Source organism: Salvia splendens, chromosome 2, assembly GCF_004379255.2.
Source record: "Salvia splendens isolate huo1 chromosome 2, SspV2, whole genome shotgun sequence".
Taxonomy (NCBI): domain Eukaryota; kingdom Viridiplantae; phylum Streptophyta; class Magnoliopsida; order Lamiales; family Lamiaceae; genus Salvia; species Salvia splendens.
In genome coordinates, this window is record NC_056033.1 from 5,815,277 (window position 1) to 5,840,531 (window position 25,255).

Consider the following 25,255-nt stretch of genomic DNA (forward strand, 5'->3'; position numbering starts at 1 on the left):
TTAATTATAATGAAATTGGATAAATCTTATCATATTTTTCGAAGAAATTCAAGTAGAATTTTTTTCTGAATTATTTAACATTTAAAACTGCGAAAGAATCCCAACTACATTTTCACATACATACACGCAATACACGCACATGTTTTTAAATAGTACTCCATATTTTTTTATATAAAGATGTTAATTTATTCTAAAAAATTAATATTGAAACAAATATTTAATGGAAATCATTACATTAATTTACAATAGTCATTTAAATATTTAATTCGACTCAACAACTTACCTTTTATACCTAAAATAAAAAATTGCAAAAATTAAGATTAAAACACGTTCAAAGACCATTTAAAAAAACATTGGAAGAAAAGACCAAGATTATAACTTCTAGCAATTTTTAGTAAAAAAGAAAAAAAGAGGGAACAATAAAAAAAATTGGTCATAACTTTATTTTAGTTGAAATAGCAGGACAAATTGTGTTATTCCTACTATATCATCATCATATTACACACACACACACACACACACACACACACACATTAATACTTATTTCCCTCGGATTAACAACATAGTCTCTCCTACTTTTAATTACTAATACTCCAACTTTTAATCAGTTCATATGTCATGTCTGCAATGATAAAAGGTTATTAGTGCTGTAACATCATTCATATATAGTGATTGAAAGTGGTCCTTTTTTTAATTAATGAAAACAAATTGTAAAACTTAAGGCCACACTTCTAGTAATTTCACAAATTCTCCCCCCCCCCCCCCCCCATTAATAATCGTATAGCGTTTGTCATGCATTTGCTATATATTACACAACATGTGATAATCATCATACAGAGGAAAAATATTTACTCCATAAGAAAGGGAAATGTAGAAATTCACAAAGATACACATATAAAAAACACTAATATTTTTATGCCTTTTCACATTTTTATAACAATGCATGCATTAAACTCCTTAGTACTTATCCTAATACACATTTTTGACACAAGTCATGTTTAATGTCTGAAACCACTTAATTATTTAGCAAATATAGTTACCAAATTTCAAATTAGTGAAGAGTTTTAACTATACACAAAGAATATGCCTCTCTCCATGCATATTGAGCACACAACATATTGCTATAAATACAAAGGGGGGAACTACTCCTCACCCCCAACTACACTCTCACCCAAAGGAATTAGTAAATTATATGTAGGAACAAATCAAAGTAATTGTGCAAGGTGAGCGTTGAGCGCGATGGAGAAGCAGGGCACGTGCATTACTATCTCCTCTACGCCTTTTCTGCTAATGTGAGTTAGTATTTCATGTGTCCTTCTTCCCCATCACGACCGCTCAATCTTATGCCGACACGCCTCAACTTCTCCAGGTAACAATTGGAATTGTTTTGTCACATGAAGATGTAATTTTCAAGCACATATATATTAGTAGTAGTTGTCAAGATAGATTAGTAGCGCTTTAAGAAGCATTTGTTGTTCAACAAAGTGAAACACAAAGCTAATGCCTGAGAGAGACGTATACGGTCGTCTCATCTTTGAAGTATATACGTATTCAACTTTCTTGATTTGAAATACGGTTTCATTTTCATATATTATGTTTAATTAATTTCATGCTTTGATATTTTCATGTGACGTTATAATTTTGTAGGATGGAGAGTTTTCCATCTTCATGGGTGAAACTCATCAAGAGAATTTACTTTTGTAAATTGTAATATGCTATAAATGTGCATATATTTATCGAGCTTAGATTGTACTCCATGATTTTTCAATGATTTTGCCTGGAGATTGAGAGAATTGCTCAATGGAGAAATAGACGTGTAAAAGTGCTTTGCTGTATCGTTCCCCACCTCAACAAACAAAAACAAGAGTGATATAAATAAAATACTAATTTGCAGTGATGTATATATGTTATTGATCATATGATCATATCCCATCCAAAAAAGAGGGGGGGAAACATAAAGAAAAGAGAAAGTTGTGATTCGTCCTGGCATCTATGCGTTATAGTGCTGGATTCCACTGTCCATGTTAGAGTGCTGAGTATTCCATATTTAGTACTCAGAGCCAAACTGATACAAAACCAATTGTATCACTGCATTGATCTATAATAATAGTAGTTATTTTACTAAGGCGCCAACAATATTATCGAAGTTCAATAATGGTTTCTCATCCACCCTCGTGATGAGTTATAGTGGATTCACTTGTTTCCACGACATTTTACAAGTGGCGATTTTCGGATTTGGTTGTTACATCACAAACACCCAGTGCTGTCTGTGCCTGCAATTCAGGTGAAAGATTGCTCAGTTTCTTCCTTTCATCAGTTGCATTGTGTAACCTGGCTGATTAACAAAAGTACAACCTTGATAAGATACAAGGGCAGCTTGCCATGGTTGGAACCAATAAATTGCACAACTGATCTACAACAGCTATGATGAGAGTATACCACAAGAAAATCAATTAAATTTGACCACCATCTTGCTTGAATCACACTCTACTATCTATGAGCGTAGAAGCAACTAGTGTCGAATTAACCATATCATAGATGACCAAAATCAGTTAACACTATAAGGGCTTTTACACTGACCACATCTATATGGCCAAAGGCTGCAGCTACTATCTCTGGACCTTCCCAATGGAGTGTAAATACACCGAGATCGAAACAACACTGCAAAAAACAATAATTTTGGTAAGGCTATATCTCATTCAAAGTTTCAAGCTAGCTGCCTCAATATTTTAATTGAAAAACACTACTCACATGGAACCAAGAAAGAAGGCAAGGGATGGATGAAATCCAAATAGGAAGATAGACACAACTGCCGTCAACAACATTGCAACTGATGTAGCGTACACCTGCAGAAAAACCATGAAAACTGAGTTTTTTTTTCCTTCCAAAAAACGATAACATGAGACAGTAACATGATAAAGGAGTTTTTTCTTGCTGCCAACTACATTAGGGCTAGATAGGGATATCAAAGTTAGAAACATCAATACTTGTTTGATAGGCTACAAACACAAATATAAGCTGAAGAACTCAGGGTTAAAACAAACAAATCTAAACCATTTTTTCAATGTTTCACAGGATATCCAGTAGAAGAATGGTGGTCATCTATCTTCATTGTGGATTCACTACACATGAATAAGACATGCCATCGGGTGTACTTTGATTTTATATATCAGGAATAATCAAAGTATCTTCCTTCAGAGACACCACGAGTTCTGAAGAGGTATATAAAACCGTAACATGTTTCATAAACTGTTTACCAATCGTCAGAGATATGCAACCATCTATGTTTAAGACAATTTGTGTGTGCTCAAACATATATTGGCCCAACTCTAAGTCTCTACTCACTAGTTCAAGAACCTTATTTGTGTCTGCGACCTATTTCACACTAATCATGTATATTATTTTCTCACCTCTTTGATACTAACCCATGTGGAAAGCATTTCAATGCACCGGTCCGAAGTATTAAATAATGAGTAGAATCTGATAAACGATTCATGCTTCAAATGACATTAAAGTCTTTACCTTCACGATGTTGTCGGCATATTTCATGACCATTGATACGGCAATGCCACTGCATTAACATCGAGATTATTACAAAAGGTTGGAGCAGATAAACCATTACTCAATGGTATGCGTGAACAATGTTTAACAGAATAAAAGTAGGTGTACGACTACAAGCAACAGGAGAAACAATTATTTTCTCAAATATCTCAGCTGTACACTACTATTTGATTTTTGAATGTTCACATATAATATCTTGCTACCTACACCAAATAATTGCCCTCTTATGTATAACCAGTAACATGCCAATAAAATATAAGAATGAGTTATGATTGGTTGCTCCTACTTTTCATATCGGGAAGTAAAATATTTATTTACAAAATTTCCAACTTTCAATGCCAATCAGAAATAGGACAAGCAGCATGCTCTGTGTTGATGGAGCATAAAAACTGCAAATCATCCAAAATCATCAACAATTTTTTTTGGGGCAGAACCAGCATAACAGCCACCATACAGTTAAACTTACTTAATTCATCTTAAATTTATTATCTCAACCGAATTCGTATTCATAGTAACGGATCTTCATAAATACGTACCTAAGAGCATGGTTTAGAATCATGAGAACAGTAATGAAAGAATATCCATGAAAGAAGCCCCTGCAACAGAAGAAAAAAAGCACAAACTTCTTTAGGATGCCAGAACTGAAGTCAGAAGACCACCTAATAATCTGGGTCAAGAATGTTACTAGAATACATAACTATATGTGGTTAAATATGAATGAAAGCCCAGTGTCCAAGATTCATTAAGAGACTATATCAATATAGTTCCATCTATCCTTCAAGAGAAATTTCATTGGTCATGGAGCAGATGAGTGCTCAAAAATTTTGAATGCTGATGTCTGCCGGACAGGTAGACAAATTAGGGAGTAGTTAACCTTACTTGTTCACAACAGCATCAAAATCTTGGAAGACTATGGTGATGGCATTGAAAATCATCCCAAATACATACAACCAGAAGTTTTGAACATTAATGTTCCTTGAAGGCCGTTTTTTAATTATAGCCTAGAAAACAAAAACAAATATCAAACATTGTCCCAACATAATAGCATAATCAACAATACTGAGATAGGTCATAGGTCATTACAAAGGGGTGGACAATTTAGAAAGGTGATGCCACTCTAAGCAAACACACAACTACAATCTCTTGCAACATCTAAAATGATATAAAGACCTTGAATCCTTTGTGATTTGGATGATGATGACAATGGTTTTTACCAGAAGAAGAAAACACACATATACACATAGAAACAAACGAACAAACATACCAACATCAAAGTTATCATACTGCAGAATGGGTGACATACTAAACGATTCTCTCTTTTTCCTTAAAAGATAGTAAAGGGCTGATCTAGAGTAGAGATTGAAGAGATGTACTACCAAATTACCTCAGTGTAAACTCCAGCAAAACCACTAAGAAGAGCCATCACCTGAAATGATCAACTAAGAGTCAATGAAGCTAGACACAGGAAAACTGTAATGAAATATTTTCCTCCTCTGTTGAACTAAAAGAGAGCACTAACTAGCCTATAACTTCCTCTCTCTTTCTATAGTCCGCAACTGAAATTAGTAAGTGAAATGACTATTATTTTGTCCCCAAGGAATTCAGAATGGAATGTTAGATTATCATGGTTTAGCTTTTCATGTTCCACTTTTCCTGCTATTGCCGTCACAGACAGTATTAACATACTGAACAAAAAAATTAAGGGGAGACTCAAGTTTCAACTTACAATTGCCATCATCCAACCTTGCAAAGGTGTCTGCAAAACTTTATCTGAACTGAAGAGGGAGAAAGATTAAAAGGCAAAGGTGAGAAAGACATTGACAATGGGATGAATACGGTCAGGATTCTGAGGTAAAGCAGAAAGAGAAAATCTGGAAAGAAAGATAATTCATGAATGTGTGTGCATCTGTGTATGTATCTCAGCCTACAGCAAATACAATAAACATTTTAAGTTATGCTTAAACACAAGGACACAGATACACAGCCAGTCCATTGACAAAGAGATGTTGAGGCTAGCATCGATTATTAGCTCTCTCGGACATGACATTCTCAATTACATTTTCAGCTACATAAAAAGGCAAAGAAAGTTGGTACTAAACCAGATAGATAGCTCAATGGAAAGGATCAAGTGAAAACTCTAACATCCTTACTTGGAATTGAGTTGTGCTGTTGTGCACCCTGCACAAAGTAGAGCAAAAGCTGCCCACTGAATCTCGCTTAACCTGAAAAAGTGTTCTTATTCACTTTCATATTGGAATGTTGGTTTGAATATTGATAGACATAACAAGAAAATTATGGCAATTCTAGTGTATGATTACATCCAACAAATATTTCAATATTAAGAATACAGATTTTCGACCTTGGAAGTATAAACTCATTCAAAGTAAGGTTCCGGGAATAACTTACTTTCTCTTGAGAATGATGCGGTATAGCACACCGGTGCTGATGATATTAAAGTTCTTTAATATTTGGTAACCTGGAGCATCTACATATGCAAAGATGTAATACTGCCAAAACAGAGAACTTCAGGAAACAGCATGCAACAGATAAGTAATTCACTGGGAAAATTGAAGTGATGAGAGCCTACCTGAAGTAGATTCTTGACGAGGTACAGAGCTGCAGGGATGGGGTATACACTAACCTCATCCCATGTTGTACTTAACCTAAAGAAGGATTTGAAACAGGGAAACAATTTGAATATCAACTGAAAGGAAACAGGAACTACTGAAGTCCAAATAAGTTCAACATAAAATTTAGCTATTCTAGAAGATGCCACCCCAAGCATGAAACCATTTCAGGATGCTAAATTTATGAATCTAAAACCTTTTGGTGGGTAATATTGCAATTTTAATTCATGAACATTTACTATAGTCTAGCAAAGAAATAGAGCTTCTTCACAGGATTCAGGCTGGGGCATTTAGATACGTGGTTAATAGATTGTACATATATACCTTTAACTTAGTTGTGCATACTTTAAAATAAATTGTTCCCTTACTTCCTTCCTCAGTCGTAGGTTTAAAAAAATGTGTGCATCAACCCATGTGTCCATAGTTTTGTCATTTAGTATAAAAATGAATAGCAAAGGGAAAAAACCTGTTATCATCAGTAACACCGTCATTCCTCCAGATTTTCGCTAATGCAGCTAGTGATAGTGCACATTTCAAACTCTCTACCTAATCAGAAATAATGAATTTCAGAACATTCTTCAAGAGATGCAGTCCCTTTGCAAAAACATTTAAAAATGAAAAGAGCATAGCTTAATACAATGATTAACCAAAGTGAAAACAGTATCTACTCACCAAAAAATTTGCAGTTGTAACGCTGTACTCATACTTGCCAGCCCTCTTTGACCAAACGATAAGAATTGCTTGTGAACTTGTAAGAACTGTCAATGCTAGTGTCACAATAGACCTGTTATTTGTGATTAATCAAACAGATTAACTATGAAGGCGTCCTCACGTAGTTGGTATTCTATACTCGGAAGATGCATAAAGGAATTTAAGACAGCCATACTTGCGCTTCCACTTAGTACGGTCTGCAGAGCCACCTACTAAAGCTCTAGGAGACCCTGCAATTCAACCAAAAAAACAAGAGATTAGAGATGGACAAGCCTAGTAGAGTGTAGGGATATGAAGGTGTGTGGCACCTGAATGTGGTTTCCCTCTCAAGCTCTCAACATCAACTTGAACTGAATCCTCGTCTTTATCCTAAATGATCAATCCCATAAAAGAGTGAGCAAGGGGTAAAATTGATTCCTGAGGCGGATTCAGCGTGTGCTCAAACTAGAGTAATGGAATCTCAACAAGTCAGTGTGAGCTGATCTCGAGCTAGTAAAGAGAAACAGCGACGAACGCACAAATGTATGTGTAGTAGTAGAAGAGCAGCACGAAGAAAAGTGTAAAGCTGTATAACGAAGTACTATTACATATAGGCAGCTGGAGCAAATCCAATTAACAATGCTAGATCTCGAATAAGATAGAGAGACTTGGCATGGCTTAATGCAATCAAAACATGACAGCAGCGAAAGTATCGCCAAGATGGAAGCTAATTGAGTAGAAGAGAAAGAGGCAAACCTGATCCTTAATTCTTCTGTACTCCATTTTCTCGTCTCTCTCTCTAGCTAGGAGAGAGGACTGAAGGAGGTTTCCTTAGTCAGCACTGGCCGGTCGGCTAAATTGATCGGAGAGTTAAGAGGTGATGCGGTGTCTTGTCGAACGTTGCTGATTCGACTTTGAGATGGAAGCAATACGGACAGCGGCGGCTCGTTGTAGCTTCTGTTCGGTCGGTCGGTGGCGATTTGCCGGTGTCGCCGGAAAGTTGGAGAGAGAGATTCAGATCGAAAGTGAGAGGGGAACGAGTGATAGAGAGAGTGGTGATGAATTGGGCCAGAATTAATTTAATTAGTAATGGGCCTTCTGATTTATATATTATTTGGGCTTGGTACTTCACTAAAAGAATTGGGCAAATTCCACAGTTTCATTTAATTAATTAATAGACTTTTATCATTTTAGTAGGCCTCAAGGCTGAAAGAGTACACGATTAAGAGTACTCTAGAGAAAATTGCTGAAAACCATGAATTTTGATCTATCTCGAAGTAAGAATTTATTTATAATTATCACATGACGAGAAGTTCTGGTTGAGTCATCTACATGTAATTTAGGGCTGACAATTTTTGGCACGACACGATAATACGTTAGGGCTGACAATTTTTGGCACGACACGATAACACGATACGAACTCGCACGAAAATAATGGGTATGTGTCAAAGCTTATTGAGTTCGTGTCCTTATCGTGTCGACACGATAACGACACGAAAATTTCGTGTCGTGTTCGTGTTACACGTTAAGAAATAATATTATTATTTATTTATTTTAATTTAAATTAGGTTCGTGTTCGTGTCGTGTTTGTGGAATGATGGATTTTTTCTTTGCTGTTTGCTGGATTTTAAATCAGATTGTGTACTGAGATTTTAAGTTTTTAATCCTATTGTGTTATCAGGTTCTTATCATGTTATCAGGTCGTATTATTATAGTGTCGTTATTGTGTCGAATCATATATGTGTTGTTATCGTGTTGTGTTGACCCGAAGTGGTACGTGCCGTTAATGAGTTTGTGTCATGTTCGTGTCTGAGGGTAGCGGGTCGTGTTCGTGTTTGGAGTTTTCTAAACGGGTCGTGTTCGTGTTTGTTGTTATCGTGTCGTGTCGTTATCGTGTCGACACGATAACGACACAACACGCACGCCTTGCCATCCCTAATATAATTCATTGTTGATTTTTCAACAAAATCCGATGCTACTTTTGTAAGAATATACGACATTGTTTAACTCTCGACGGTGACGTTCATATATGATTTCCGGTTGCCACTTCACATATAATTCCACCAAAAAAATTCGACATGAGATAGTTGAGAACATATCCAAATTTCGTAAATTTTACCATTAACTTTTAAAATTGCAGGTATGACAAGAATTTAACTAAACTTATATTTTCGGCAATTTACCCATATGTATGTTATATCCATTGTGTCCTCTGAAATTATTTATTTCTCAATAAATCAAGATATACAAAATTCACAAGTCATTTTTTAATTTCCTTTCTTTTTCTTGGAGGAGATTAATATATGTAATTATTTGGAGCAGTTATACCTGACCTCTGAAGTTAAGTTAAGATAAACGTCATGGATTATTTTCAACTACCTAGAGGTAACAGTTCAATAAGTACTAAATTGTTTATTCAAACATGAAACCGAGTGTTGTGTAATTTAATATTCACAATTCCAAATACTAACCATCGTCCATCGCAATATCTATTCAACCATAAAAAAAAAGAAAAAAAAAGTCCTCTAAGTCTGAACTAATCAGCACGCAGCAATTCTTACCTAACCACGTTTTTAATCTAAATCTAAGAGATGACATCACCTCAATTAATTACATAATTAAGCTTCAATTTTATCATGTTTATTAGCAGTCGGCCAGCTAGAGGCTGCTGTGATTTTATGTATTTATTTGAACTAGGCATGCGATCTTCTGTCCTATAACTTTATACTACTATATATTTCATCCGTCCCACAAGAATATGCACTCTTTCATTTTTAGTTCGTCCCACCAGAATATTCATTTTCTAATTTTTAAATCTCTTTCTTCTGTAATGAGATGGGACTCATTTCCCACTAACAATACTTTTATTACTTTTTCTCTCTAATTCTCTGTTACTTTACCTATTTTACATTAAAACATGTATCGAACCCAAAGTGCATATTATTTGATAATTTAACTAATATATGATCATCGCCAAAAGTTACCTTGGGTCTCTTATTTTATTATAAACCATCCACTCATTAATATTTGTGCCTGGACCTTAGACATATTGAAATGAATATTGAAATGAGATGAAATGAATATTGAAATGAGATGAAATGAGTAATATTTATTAATAAAAAATTATGCTTGAACCATAATTTGACTACAATTTGCAAAAAATATATCACAATTTTAGAATAATCGACTCAAAATATCATTTTGAACTGGGAAAACTATACATATTAAAATTAATTATAGACCCTCTTAACATGCATGGATCAGCGGATCCTAATTAATAATCTCAGATCATAAATATTTGTAATTAAGTACTCCCTTCGACCGTCATTAGGAGTCTCATTTCTTGGCGGCACGGGTTTAATTGTGATATATTAGTAAAAATGAACAAGAACTCTTATTCGCAGACAGACTAAACTAGAAAAACGAGACTCTATTCGCGAACGATTGAGTAATTAAATAACTAGGTGAGTACGATATTTCCTATTACAGTTTTCTGTGTACATATACCCATGACAAATGTATTACCGTAGGCTAAATATATACAGTAGTACTACATAAATCAATTTTATTTAAAGTCAACCTAAAATAATTCAACCAAATGCAATCTGCAACCTCGTTCTTAAGCTTATTCGTCGTATTGGAAAAAAGGGTGCCACCAATCATCGATCATTATTCACATGAAAAAGTAAAACACTGTAATTATTTTATGTACTTATATTGCAGTAAGAGTATTCTTTAAACTTGTATAACAAGATTTTGAATGAGCCAACAGGCAACAGCTAGCTGATTCTTGTCGTCTGAATAATTCAAATCAATACAGTATTAATTACTCTTATAACAGCAACATACTTCACATAAGTCACGGATATGATTTTTTGACTTTGCACTTATTTTAAATAATCGTTTCACATATATTAAATACTTAAACACTTTCTACGTAAGACAAGCCAGGTCCAACCTCAATCTCTTTATAAAAGCAATCAAATGTGTAGATATTATGTAAAAATCATCATTGATATACTCAAGAAACATGAAAATGGTTTCAATAAAATTAGGGTTTGTGATCATTTTTGCTCTAGCAATTACTACTTCAGCTGATGATGATGAGCCATTAAGCTCTGATTTCTACGAAAAATCATGCCCTCAAGCTTTGCCAACTATCAAGCGTGTGGTTGAGGAGGCCTTGTATCAAGAAAAGCGCATCGGCGCCTCGTTGCTGCGACTGCACTTTCACGATTGTTTCGTACATGTACGACTTACTAGATTCCTTGTTATTTATGTGAATAACACTAGTTCTGTATATTGTTATAATGTGTTTTCATGTGCAGGGTTGCGACGCGTCCATTCTTTTGGATTCGACTCCAGAGTTTCAGAGTGAAAAATTCGCAATACCTAATAATAACTCGATCAGAGGATTTGAGGTGGTGGACCGAATTAAGTCGGCGGTGGACGAAGTCTGTGGCGCCCCAGTGGTATCATGCGCCGACATACTCGCAGTTGCTGCTCGTGATTCTGTCGTTGGGGTAAGCCATACCATTTTTATTCATTTCCCTGACTTGATTCATCTTTATAATTCAACTTTATAAAAGTGATAGTATAGGGTTCTATCTTGATCACAATCCTATATATATATATATTCTAATTACATAATCTATATATGACCCAAATTAAATAATTGTCGTCACATAACAACTTATATTGATCAGAAAGCATGGGATCAGTATGTGGTCATTGACAATAAGTGATATTTTCAAAAAATTTAATTTGAATTAATTGGCAGTTAAAGTTATTTTTGAACTTGTGTTAAACTATAAACGATTTTGCTTGTGAGATTTAGCATGCATTATTTGTTAGCTAAGGTTTGATGATCGAATATATCCTTATTTTTAAAGGGGGGTATTGATCCCTACCTGCTACAACATCGAAACTTTGTCCTAATTTTGGTATTTTTTTACTAAATTTAAAATTGGTCTAAAATATTATAGCTAGGAGGTCAGTCATGGGAGGTCCTCCTAGGGCGGCGCGACTCCACATCCGCCTACATTGACGAGGCCAACCGCGACATCCCGCCGCCGTTCCTCGACCTCCCGCAGCTCGTGATCAATTTCGCGAACAAAGGGCTTGACGTCAACGACCTCGTAGTCCTCTCGGGTGGCCACACGATCGGCTTCTCCCAATGCACCTCCTTCCGCGCCCACATCTACAACGACGCCAACATCGACCCCGGATTCCGCCGCCAGCTCCAGGAGCTCTGCCCCCAAAGCGGCGGCGACGCTAATCTCTTCCCGCTCGACGCCACGCCGGCCGTCACCGACACCAACTACTTCAGCAACATAATTGCCGAAAAGGGACTCCTTCACTCCGATCAAGAACTGTTCAATAGCACTGAAACCAAACATTTAGTGACGCTTTATAGCCACGATCTTGAGGCTTTTGGGAAAGCATTTGCGATTTCGATGGTGAAGATGGGGAATATCATGCCGTTGACGGGAGAGAGTGGCCAGATTCGTCACAATTGCAAGGTTGTTAATTGATTGATTGTTGAAATTGCAGGGTTTATTTGATTTAAATTTCTTATGTCACATTTTCATGTAATGTATACGTTGTATCTCACTTCTTCAATAATATGTGGTGTATGTTTGTGATGTTAGTATTTGATAGATTTACTGTATTTGATATGGTGCACATAGAATAGTACCCACCCATGTCATATTGATTCGGTATGAGTTTTAAAGATGTAAAAAAAATATATGGAAAAATTAGTGAAATGTAACCGATACACTTTGGATCAGGAATGAGAATGAACACTAGGTGACAGGACAATGAGGCGTTGACCATGAGGGGCGGTGTCAATTTTCGAGAGCGGATTTTTGAAGAGAAAGAGAGGAGAGAAAAAGAGAGATGAAAGGATATGTTATTTCTATAGGTGGTTCGACTCTCTTCGATTATCTGACAATCAACTCCCAAAAAAAACTCATAAAGAAGTTTATAATACAATAAATTCATTACATTAAGTAAATGACATAATTTAAATGAGGAATTACATAATTATTCATTATATGCCTACATTGAATTCTGCCAATGAATGTGGTTATTTTTTATATGACATATATATATGTGACTTATTCTATGAGAGTGGTCTTTACCTGATATATATGTACCATGAATATATTATATTCTCATAAATTAAATTATATATATAGAGGAAAAGGGTGTCAATTTTTTGTCCCAAATGAATGATGTTGGGTGTAGGCAATATAGTTTAGGAGAAAGAGTGTCAAATTTATATAATTGACATAATATAATTATTTAAAGTGTCAGCAAAACGTATGAAGGTAGGAAACAAAAAAACAAAGACACGTAATTGGCTGCTGGTGATTTTGCCCATTTTTTTGAGAAATAACACTATATTAGCTAGGTAGTCAATGTGGATCAATGTTTGACTGTAAATTATTATTGCATACCATATTTTTTTAATCTTAAACTAGCTCTGTCAAACACCGATATGCAATTTGCCATTTGGGTACAACTACATTAATTAAATTCAATTATTCATGACAAAATAATACTCCATTCGTCCATAGTAATGGATGCGTTTCTTTTCGGCGCGAGGATTAAGAAAATTGTGTTATGTGATGTAAGTAAAGGGAAAATAAAGTGGAAAATGAAAAAAGTAGAAAGATGAAGAGAGAATAAAGTAAGAAACAGTAAAGTAGATGTGGAGAAATGTGTTGACTTTTACTAAAAAGGGAAATGACTCTATTACTATGGAACGTACCAAAATGGCAAAATGACTCTATTACTATGAAACGGAGGGAGGAGTAGTCTGTATACAGCTGGAAATTGGTAACAATTTCGATTAAATCCACCAATTGAAGAAAATAGTTGAAGACAAAAAATAGGGGTAATTTCGATCAAATCCACAAATTCGATATTTTTTATTATTTCCATTAAATCTATTTTTTTTACTTGTATGTTTATTGTTAAAAAATTTAGTTTAGATATGTGGGAAATCTTATTGTTGTATTTCCAATATTAGTCCTTAAATGTAAAATAAATTAAATATAATATTCATAAAATATCCAATTTTTAATATTAAATTATAATTGTATTTTATTTATGATAGAAATCCATATGTTCTATTCTAAGTTATACATGTTATTTTTTAGTTTCAATTGCTAACACCCTCCCTCAAACCCTTCAAAGTGAATATTGGAGGGGTTGGACTTTTTTCATATCGGTTGGATGATTGACCCAAATTTTTTTCGATCGGTGGGATCATTGGCCCAAATTTGAAGTTCAAATATACTATTGGATTAGTCATTTTTTTGATTTTAGCCCAGATATACTGCTAGGTCAGTTAAATTTGGCCCACAATCGGTAACCTGCTTTGATACCATGATAGAAATCCATAGATTTCATCCTATAAAACAAATCGATAATAAGAGGAGTGATCCATGAAATTTATATACTAGTCTTAGTTTTCTCTTGAAATTTATACACCGTATGCAATAGTTATATACTGTATTATTTTTTAGTTTCAATTGCCAACAATTTACTTCGTACATATCACATATAGTACATATCATGGAAAATGTCAATGCATTCCTATCATCAATACATCACAATCCTACCTCTTAATTTCATTTATTTGTAGTTGTAGCAATCACAAGTAAAAACCTTTTGCAAAATAAAAAAAATTATGTAAGATACTAATTACTACATAAATCTCTGACGAAGCCATATTGCAACTAGATCCTATGATCACAATGAAATAAAATAAGAAAGAAATTTAAAATATTAAGGCCCAATAAGTTTAATACACAACTACAGTTAGACAGCTCTTTTGCTGTGTTTGATTTCCAAGGCCCATCTAACTCTTCAAAGATAGCCCAACCCACTATATTTAGTGAATTAGTACTACTATATAAACTATCGAAATATCTGCACAAAATATTCATTTAAAACCAATGAATCCATAGATGCCAAATATTATTATTATTATTATTCCGAAAAAAATAAAACAATAATATGATACATAAATGGGAATATTTCAAAGAATAATAACACTCAATAATGGTATATCCTAACTGATAAAATAAGGGTTGGAAATTGATATAGTCTGAGACATGAAAATCACTCCACATTCATTAGCAGTGCGACAAATTGACAACACATGGCCACATACATTATTGTCCACAACATTAACGGTTCGTATTTTTTTTTACAATTTTGTTTTTGTTGTTTTCGTAAATCATAATCTAAAAACTTTAAAATGATAATGCTATGCTTGGCAGGATTCGCACACCAGTATATATTTATAATTGCAAGCACATATATGTTTTACTTATCTGATAGTGACCTGCACTTACCAATCTGCAGCTATCGTACAAGCAAATTTAATTTTTAATTTAATTACTTGTGGTAACGCTTGGCTGTGCATTACTATCATTTATCTATTTATAATGTGATGATCAGGAAGTTATGAACATGCACCCTTTCTGAGCTGTTATTAAATTACTATTTTGCTTGTACTAAAATGAATGCATAAAATAAAAGAACTCTATTATTATGAAACGGGGAGAATATATTGTTACGAACTCCTATAATTTGTCACAACATGGTTTACGAAGTAATAATTCTGATTTTAACCATTGGGAAGTATTTGGGGAAAAGTTAGAAAATTTAATAGTAGTTAAATTTCAAAAGATACGGGAATGGATTGATCGGAAGCTATTAGCTAGTCTTTTGAAATGTGAAGACTAGAGAGGGAATGCAATTGAAGTAGGAGTATATACTTATATTACAAGTTGCAAACCCCGTTAATGACCGGATAACGACGGTTGCGATTCGTAAACTAAATCATTAACTGCAAGCTTAAATTTATCTCGCCACAAATCACGTCCAAGTCCACTTGTTTTAACCTCCACCACCACCAGCTCTTCCGTTAGCCGGTTAATCTCCACCATAATAACGTATTTCCAGTTCTGCCCGTGCAGCCGCACCCCCATTCCCTTCTTCGTCACTCCCATCCCCTCTTCCCCCGCCGCCGCCTCCAGCCTCCCGATTATCGTCTCCGGCGACTTCTCCGACACGAACATCTCCGATTTCACATGGTAATCGAACAAAACCGACAGATCCGCGCCGGAGGAGTAGGAGATCAGGTCGAACGCATTCAGAAATCGAGATTCGTCGCCGGAGTCCTTGAATTCGAATTGTTTGTCGATCGGGTGGTTGATGCCTTTGTACCCCTTTTTAAACCACGGATCGTTCAGGATCTCGTGGATCGTGATTCGAGTGCTCGGATTCGGATCTAATACGCGGGAGAGGAAGTGGCGGAGCTCCGGCGAGGTCCATTTAGGGCAACGGAATTCGCCTTTGTAGATTTTTCTGTACATCGCCATTAGATTTGTGTCGTTGAAGGGTAAATATCCGGCATTGAGGACGTAGAGGATTACGCCGCACGACCAGACGTCGATCTTCGCGCCGTCGTAGCCTTTCTTCGCGAGGATTTCCGGCGCAACGTACGCCGGCGTGCCGCAGAGCGTGTGGAGGAGGCCGTCCTGCCTCGTCTGGCCGGTGACGGCGCTGAGGCCGAAATCGGTGATCTTCAGATCCCAATTCTCGTCGAGGAGGAGATTCTCCGGCTTGAGATCGCGGTGGAAGACGCCGTGCGAGTGACAGTAGTCGACGGCGGAGATGAGCTGCTGGAAATACTTCCGGCTGAGATCCTCGCTGAATCGGTATTTGGCGATCTTCGCGAAGAGCTCGCCGCCCTTGGCGAATTCCAAGACGCAGTAGACCTTGGTTTTGGTGGCGAGGACTTCGTGGAGGCTGACGATGTGCGGGTGGCGGAGGCGGCGCATGATAGAGATCTCCCGCTTGATGTTGGCGGCGAGCTTCCCCGTCTGAATCCGCTGCTTGCTCAAGGCTTTTATCGCCACGCTCTGCCCGGTGCGAATGACGTGCGCGTGGTAGACCTTCGCGAAGGCGCCGCAGCCGAGCAATCTGCCGAGCTCATACTTTTGAAAGAGGTTAGGGCTCAGCTCCTCTCCGCCGCCACCGGCGGCGGTTGCGTCGTCGCTACTGCTGCTGCTGCTGCTGGCGGCCGTCGATGTATCGGATGACATTGAATTCGATTCCTCGTCGGTGATCTGTGACATAATTTGATCCAGAGATGGCGCAATTACAGTCCGTCGCCGTGGCCTCTCTGCCTTGCATTAATCGATCGAGCAAATCCAAAATTTGCTCGATGATAAAACCTGATTGAAATTGAGAAAGGAGTAATCGACAAAAAATTTATACACCACCAACGCCTCGATGATCAGTGATTAAATTCTTCCTTCCTTTTTTTTGCAAAAAAAAAATAGAGTTTATGTTGATTCTGTATATGAATCAAAGAATTTGGTAATGGTTGATGAATCCAGCAAAGGAAAATATAATTAAAATCTATGAAGATAGAGAGAGATGGGATGATGGTGAGAGAGAACTGAATTCTGAATTGGATAATGCGGTTTGCCAATTGGGATGTAGGGGCTCACCTATTTATTTAGGAGATCTTGTTCATAATTTACCGCGTCACACTAAATTATTTTTTAATCTTATTTACTTATTGGACTTGTAATAATTTGTAACTAAGCATTAATTAGAGAGATAATTAGAGAGAGGTCTTGAGAAAAAAATCATAATCCGACCATACACGTGTCTTTTTTCTTTATTTTCAACAATAACAATAAGAATATGGAAACACACTTCATTAGATTTTTGTTGCTATTCCAAAAATAAACCCGTTAAATATTATTGTGGTGCTAGTCATATTACCAGGATATTTGTTTAGATATTTATATATTTTTTTAATTATAAATGTTGTATTTATGAGTTATTTGACTATAAATACATTATGCTCTGACATTTTATGACTTTAAAAATTACATAATATTAATACAAAATTATAATAATTGAAGTAATTTATCTGATCGTCTCTGCACTTAATATGCTTTTAATAATATAACATTAAATTTAGTTTAATGTAAATCAGAAAGGAGAGTTCTATACAAAAAAAGGTTATCTGATCGTGTTTATTTAATTATTTCGTATCGTATTGTTGACATATAAAACGAAATATTATTTAAGTATACAATGAACTCAATTCGTCTTATATTGTTGATATTTTGTAACAATTATTATTCACGTACAATAGGAATTAGTTCGGTGTTATATTGTTGAAATATAATACTAGTAAGAATTTATTTGTCCACACAAAAGAAGAAGAACGTCATGCGTTTACCTTTTTTATTTAAATTGTTCATTCCTTTCCTCAAAATGATGAAAAGTTATAACTAGTAGTAGTAATTTTAATTTTTTTTTAAAATAAGTTGATAGATACTATATAATAGTACAATATAAAATATTCGAATCTGTAAGAACCTTTGATACTATTAATAATGAAGTTAGGTCCAATTATTTGAATATATTAAGAGATTCAGTATCACGAAATACAATATTTTTATGATATTAGGAGTTATTTTACGCAAACTGACGAGCGACAATAATTGGATAAGGGCAAGCGAAAATCATAGGCACGGCAAAATTTACCTAAAATTCCTCGCTATCTACATATATACATTCTACGAATTAAATTTTATCTTAGTTTGGTGATTAAATCTTAATTACAATAATTAAAGTTTTAATTAAATTTTATTAATTGTTGAGCGTGTGAGACATATGAAAGTGCACGAGAGAGCCTTTCCCTAAAAGAAATAATTAGAATGTTTCTTGTAGAGTGATGGGATACGAACTAAACAACTAAACCCTAATTGCGAGCCCAATAGCAGTGACGACCCATCAGCCCAAAACCCAAGAAAAAGTATCAGTTCGGCACAACCAAAGAGTTCGGTCGCAGCCTATAGCTCGGTAAAAGCCGACCAATCGAGTTCTACTCTCAGATCGGCAAAAGCTGATCGGCAAAGTCCAGCAGTTCGGTCTCAGTATTCGACCGAACAAGGAGATAGTGGACCCCTGCAGGATCTCCACGACCTACATCATCACCCACGATCTCCACGACCTCTATTACACCCACGATCTATTTAGTGGTATGAAGCAGTTATCAACCCCCCTACCAGGGCTGTAAACCACGATCTTAGTTCGAATTGTATAAATAGAACTGAGATCAGATAGACAAGGGTTAAGCTCTCTAGATCCTGAATCTTATAGCAAATCAGTATTGTAATCTGTAAGCGAGACCAAGCAATACAAATTTGCCCTCTCTTCTTCCCGTGGACGTAGATTTACCTCAGTAAATCGAACCACGTAATTTTCCGTGTTGTGATCGTTTATTACTTGCATTTATTCCCATCAAAAATTCGCCACATCATCACTGGCGCCGTCTGTGGGAAACAGAGAACCAAAACTGTGATAAAAGCGAGTTTTTGATCCTTTTCCACCAAAAAAAATGCGTACCAGATCACATAATACCCATACTTCCGTCCGTGATGAAGGTGAGGAAGCTAGTCCAGCCCGTAGGTCTGGAAAACAGCCTCGGGAGAAATCGGCCTCCAGTTCTCTTCGCACCGAGCCTCTCCAGCAGCCCGATTTGAATGAGGCTGTCAAGTTGTTCTTGGCTGAGAAGCAGGATGAGTTCTTAACATTCCTGCAAAAGAGCCAAAAGCCGGAGAAGAAAACGGCGGATTCTCCCTCCCCCTCCAGACATGAAAGTCACTACCGCAGTAGTGTCGTATCTTCCAGGAGAAAGAATCCTCACCACCGACATGTTCCTTTTCCTCCTTGTTACCGAAATCACAGGAGAACTCCATCTCCACCATACCGTAGAGATGTCGGATTCGCTATGTATGGAGCGCTGAAGACTCCATTTTCGGATGATATCACCAGAACTCCGTTGCCTCAGAATTACCGAACTCCGTCAGTGACTTATGACGGGTTAGTGGATCCTCATGATTTCCTGGGACGCTATCAGTATAATATGGCGAACCAAGGTCTCAATGAGGTTCATATGTGTAAGCTGTTTCCCGAGCTGCTCATCGGGAACGCAAGAAGGTGGTTTGATAGCCTCCCTCAAGGCAGCATTAGATCTTACAGAGATCTAATGGATGCTTTTCATAGGAGGTTCTTCCAGAAAGCGGAAACCCGAATCACTTCGGCTCAGCTGCTTTCTATACGTCAAGGTCGCGATGAAAAGATTAGCGACTTCATGACAAGATTCCACAAGGAATTCCTACAAGTAGATGATCTCAATGATCTACTTGTCATTTCGGCATTCCAAAATGGAATTCTGCCAGGAGCTCTCTACAGAAAGCTCGTTGAATGCAGTCCGCAAACAGCTCAAGAGATGTGGGACATTGCGGACCAGTTTTCTCGTGCTGATGAGGCAGACCGTCGAAAACGGTCTTTAGACAGCTCTTCCAGAGGAGACAAGAGGAAGCCCGATCATAGCGATCAGGGACATCCTCGCCGAACTCCTTTTGAAAGAATTCAAAGGGCACCGGTACAAGACAGATTGGGACCACGTCTCAATCCTGAGAAACCACTCGCTCAGTTCGTACCATTGAACAAGTCGAGAGCGGAAATTTTCGAACTGCATTCTGATATGTTCGAAAAACCAAAGCCGATGACGAAATCGGCCACGCGCCGAAGTCAGGATAAATATTGCTCCTTCCATCAAGACCACGGTCACGATACCGAGGAGTGTCGAAATTTGGCAGCAGGTATTGATGTTCTTGTGAAAGCAGGGACGTTAAAAAAATACCAAAGCAAGCCGCCGAAAAAGAATAAGAAACAGAGAAGTGCGAACTGCGCTCCTCAGGATCCTAAAAGGCAACAGGATCCCGAAGACGATGACGAGCCGCAATATGATGGAGTAATCCAGACTATTGACGCTCTCCCAGCCGGGAAGACTAAATCGTCTCTAAAATCAGAGCGCAGATGCTTCAATCGAGAGGAGCCAACACATAAAAGGCTGAAGAAGGAGGAAGTAATTACATTTTCAGATGCAGATCCCGTCCCGGCCATTTCTCCTCATCAAGACGCTATTGTCATTCAAGCTGGAGTGGCAAACAAACTGATCCACAGAGTGTTTGTGGATACAGGAGCGTCGGTTAGCATTCTTTTTAAAGAATGTTTTGATAAACTGGAAGTGGATCCAGCTCGGCTCAGTCCGGCCCCACTTCCTCTGAAAAGTTTCGCCCAGGAGGACACCGGCCCTGAAGGTATTATCAGCCTTCCGATTACGGTAGGAAGAGCGCCTACTAGCTCCAGTACGATGATCGAGTTTTTTGTGGTAAAAGCTCGATCCCCGTATAACATTATACTGGGAAGAGACTGGCTCAACACAGTTCGGGCCATTTGCTCTACTTATCACCTCACGATCAAGATCCCCACTAAAGGAGGGATAGCAGTCATCCGAGGTGATCAAAAGAGAGCAAAAGAATGTCTGCAGATTGCGCTTAAAAGTGCCGAACAATCAGATCGGCACCATCAAGCATAGCAATCACAGCAGCCGGAGTCAGAGGCAGGCGAAATGAACGAAGTCACACCGGAGCCGAACTCACGACCAGTTCAGTTATACGAAGACGATCCATCCAGAACGGTCAAGATCGGTTTCGCGGGAACACCTCTACTCCGGGAAAAGACCATCCAGCTCCTCAAAGAGTACAAAGATGTCTTTGCGTGGTCTCCGTTGGACATGACTGGAGTGTCTCCCGAGGTAATTACACATCGGTTAAATATTGATCCTTCAGTCCGGCCTATAAAACAGAAGCAAAGACTCTTTGCGGCAGAAAGAAATCAAGTCATCCATGACGAAGTCCGCCAATTACTGAAAGCGGATGTATTATTTGAAGTAAAATATCCTTCTTGGGTGGCCAATCCTGTGATGATCAAGAAAAAAGAAGGAGGATGGCGGATGTGCATAGATTTTACAGATCTAAATAAGCACTGTCCTAAAGATTGCTACCCCCCTTCCCAACATAGATAAAAAAGTAGAAGCTTTGATAGGCTTCGAAATTTTCTGTTTTCTTGATTTGTATAAAGGATACCACCAAGTTTTAATGGATGAGAATGATGCTTCAAAAACGGCTTTCATTACTGACTTCGGTATTTTTGCTTATAAAAAGATGCCATTTGGTTTAAAGAATGCAGGAGCCACATATCAAAGGATGGTAGATAAGCTATTTCGGCACCTGATCGGAAAAGAGGTTGAAGTATATGTTGACGACATAGTTGTTAAAAGCAGAAGCACTTCGTAGTACGAAAACAATCTCAAATCCACTCTCGACGTGCTCAAAAAAGCCAACCTCAAACTCAATCCCCAAAAATGTACCTTTTTGGTAGATTCGGGAAAATTTCTGGGTTGTTGGGTTTCAAAGGAAGGACTCAAGGCAAATCCCCTAAAGGTTCAAGTTGTTCAGAACATGGTAATGCCGAAGTCAATACATGATGTGCAAAGGCTAACTGGATGTCTAGCCGCACTGAATAGATTCCTTTCCCAAGCAGCCGAGAAGCAAATGCCGTTCTTCAATGTTTTGAAGAAGGCACCAAAGTTTGAGTGGGGAGCCGAACAGAAGAAGGCTTTTGACGAACTCAAATGTTATTTAACCGAACTTCCTATTCTCTCTGCTCCAACAGATGCCGAAGTGATATTCTTATATTTAGCAGCATCAGATCAAACCATTAGCGCGGTGCTTGTACGAGAAGAAGGCCTAAAACAGCGTCCTATCTACTTTACAAGCCGAGCATTAAGAGGTCCCGAAACAAGGTATCAACCTCTGGAAAAAATTGCTCTGGCATTAGTAAATGCAGCAAGGAGACTGCGGCCATATTTCTATGCTCACAAAGTGTGCTTCTTAACCGATCTTCCACTTCGGCAAGTTTTGACTAAGCCCGAAGCATCGGGCAGAATTGCCAAGTGGGCCATAGAGTTGGGAGAACATTCAATAGAATATCTACCTCGGAAAGCCATCAAGGGACAAGCCTTGGCAGATTTTCTTGTAGAGGTAAAGTTCGATCAGGCAATCCCTACTATTGCCGAACAGAAAAATCCTACCAATGATGAACTAACACTGCCCCAGAAACCCGAAGTAGAGCCGCCGGACTGTTGGATTGGATTCGTGGATGGAGCTTCGAATAAGACAGGAAGTGGAGCTGGTATTCTACTTATCGCTCCCGACGGACACGAAGTAACTTATTCACTTCGGTTCTTATTCCCAACCACTAATAACGAAGCCGAATACGAAGCCCTTCTTGCCGGACTTCAGTTAGCGCAACGTCTACTTGTCAAATCTCTCAAAATTCATTGTGATTCACAAGTCATAGTGAATCACATGCTGGGTACAAGTGAAGCCCGTGGTGAAAGGATGAAAAAATACTTGGACAAAGCGCAAAGTATTAGCCGAAATTTCTCTTATTTTCGGATAATCCACATTCCCAGAGCGGGAAATAGCCGAGCAGATACTTTAGGTAAGTTGGCCTCATATCCGAGCTCAAGGGTGGAGGAATTACCGCACAGAAGCATTGATGAAGCTGAAGTACACTCAGTAACCAGTTCACCAAACTGGATGACGCCAATATTAAAGTATCTAGATCAAGGACAACTGCCCGAGGATAAGAGAGAAGCAAGGAAAATCACATGCCGAGCACGTCGGTATGAACTTCATGAAGGAGTCCTATATAGAAAGTCCTACCTTCAACCGTTATTGCGATGTGTAGGACCAGAAGAGACGGATTACATCCTTAGAGAAGTTCATGAAGGATCTTGCGGTAGCCACATCGGAGCTAGAGCATTAGCTAAAAAAGTTCTGAGATGGGGATATTATTGGCCAACTTTGGTACAAGAAGCAGTACGGCTAGTTAAGAAATGTACGAAATGCCAAATCCATGCAAATATCCCAAGGATGCCGCAGACTGATCTATGTGCTATGCAAAACCCTTGGCCTTTTATGCAATGGGGCATAGACATAGTAGGACCACTACCACAAGCTCCCCGGCAAATGAAATTCTTGATCGTTGCCGTGGATTACTTCACAAAGTGGGTGGAGGCTGAACCATTAGCTACGATAACGAGCTCAAAGGCATTAGATTTTGTCTGGAAGAACATAGTTTGCCGATTTGGCATACCCCATATCCTCATTTCGGATAATGGGACTCAGTTTACTGACAAAACATTCAAGAATTGGTGCCAAGAGTTGAATATTCAACAGCGGTTCACTTCGGTCTCTCACCCACAAGCAAACGGACAAACGGAAGTAACAAACCGTATTTTGGTGAAAGGATTAAAAGCTCGGTTAGAACAAGCCAAAGGACAATGGGTAGAAAATCTTCCTCAAGTCCTATGGTCTTACCGAACTACACCAAAAACCTCCAACGGTGAAACTCCGTACAGTCTAGTGTACGGCACTGAAGCCGTAATTCCGGTTGAGATCGGCATACCCAGCCCCCGAACCCTCAATTTCTCAACAGAACTGAATGACGACGGACTGAGAGCCGAACTAGATCTTGCCGAAGAAAGAAGAGAATTGGCCTGCATAAAAGCAGCCAAGTACAAGGAGCAAGTAACCCGGTATTATAACCAAAGGGTGAAAAAGCTGCAGTTTCAAGTGGGAGATCTCGTATTGAGAAACAATGAAGTAAGCCGAGCAGAAAAGCTGGGCAAACTTGAACCCACATGGGAAGGTCCGTATCGGGTGTCAGAAGTACTGGGAAAAGGGTCTTATAAATTGACTCACATGTCAGGAGAACAAGTACCCCGAACATGGCACATTTCCAACCTCAAGAAGTTCTATTTGTAAGAGACAAGGTCCGGTCAGTCTCGTGTCTAGTTCGGTCCTAGGGGTATGTGCTTTCATATTTGTATTGTTCTTTATACTTGTCGTTTTTTAAAAGATTAAAATCTTTTTCGTCCTTTTTATTTGTCTCTCTATGTGCGTTTTGTCTCTCTATGTGCGTTTTGTCTCTTATAAATGTTACTGAGGTATATTGTTCTTTAAAGGCTGATCCCCTTTTTAGATCAATTATTAAAGACAACTGTGAGTCCAAGCTTCTAAGGAAGATACAAGATTCCACAATTCAGCTTAAGAAACAAGCAATTCGTCTGAAACGAACTGCAATAAGCCGAAAACCACTCTGGTTAACTAGGGAAAGTCCAATCCAAGCGATAAAACTCGCCAAATAAGGACACTAACTAAGTCCGGTCAAAGAAGAGTTTACTTCATAAGACCGAGGACGAGTACAGGGAAAGTCCAATCCAAGCGATAAAACTCGCCAAATAAGGACACTAACTCAGTCCGGTCAAAGAAGAGTCTACTTCATAAGACAGAGGACGAGTACAATAAATGAAATAAAAAATCGCTGAACTGTAAATACGCAGT

General features: G+C 37.8%; 3 protein-coding genes and 1 long non-coding RNA gene across 7 annotated transcripts; 2 read left to right on the forward strand and 2 right to left on the reverse strand.

The window, feature by feature from the left end:
- The first annotated feature begins 854 nt into the window (after positions 1-854).
- Positions 855-1,897, forward strand: LOC121785385. The gene is made up of 2 exons (XR_006046950.1): positions 855-1,369; positions 1,648-1,897. It is a non-coding gene; the product is annotated as an uncharacterized LOC121785385 (long non-coding RNA).
- LOC121785364 (CMP-sialic acid transporter 4-like) lies at positions 1,868-7,935 on the reverse strand. Of its 4 annotated transcripts, none has more exons than XM_042183780.1 (16): positions 7,635-7,935; positions 7,208-7,268; positions 7,075-7,129; positions 6,861-6,972; positions 6,655-6,734; positions 6,149-6,224; positions 5,968-6,068; positions 5,712-5,783; positions 5,288-5,336; positions 4,946-4,987; positions 4,441-4,562; positions 4,098-4,157; positions 3,523-3,571; positions 2,752-2,846; positions 2,581-2,661; positions 1,868-2,273 (listed from the first exon to the last, which is right to left on the reverse strand). In XM_042183780.1, the coding sequence occupies exons 1-15, from the start codon at positions 7,659-7,661 to the stop codon at positions 2,610-2,612; spliced, it is 1,053 nt and encodes a 350-aa protein (XP_042039714.1). In that variant the 5' UTR covers positions 7,662-7,935; the 3' UTR covers positions 1,868-2,273; positions 2,581-2,609. The 4 variants fall into 4 exon arrangements, with proteins under 4 accessions (XP_042039714.1, XP_042039705.1, XP_042039698.1 ...); XM_042183771.1 differs by having other exon boundaries at positions 1,868-2,331; XM_042183764.1 differs by having other exon boundaries at positions 1,868-2,335.
- A 2,929-nt stretch (positions 7,936-10,864) lies between these two features.
- Positions 10,865-12,528, forward strand: LOC121770251 (cationic peroxidase 1-like). Its single transcript, XM_042167020.1, has 3 exons — positions 10,865-11,127; positions 11,207-11,401; positions 11,864-12,528. Exons 1-3 carry the CDS (start codon positions 10,909-10,911, stop codon positions 12,410-12,412), a joined length of 963 nt encoding a protein of 320 aa, XP_042022954.1. The 5' UTR covers positions 10,865-10,908; the 3' UTR covers positions 12,413-12,528.
- Positions 12,529-15,578: 3,050 nt separating this feature from the next.
- LOC121785391 (CBL-interacting serine/threonine-protein kinase 14-like) lies at positions 15,579-17,405 on the reverse strand. The gene has a single exon (XM_042183809.1). The coding sequence runs from the start codon at positions 17,039-17,041 to the stop codon at positions 15,701-15,703; it is 1,341 nt and encodes a 446-aa protein (XP_042039743.1). The 5' UTR covers positions 17,042-17,405; the 3' UTR covers positions 15,579-15,700.
- Between the last annotated feature and the right edge of the window lie 7,850 nt (positions 17,406-25,255).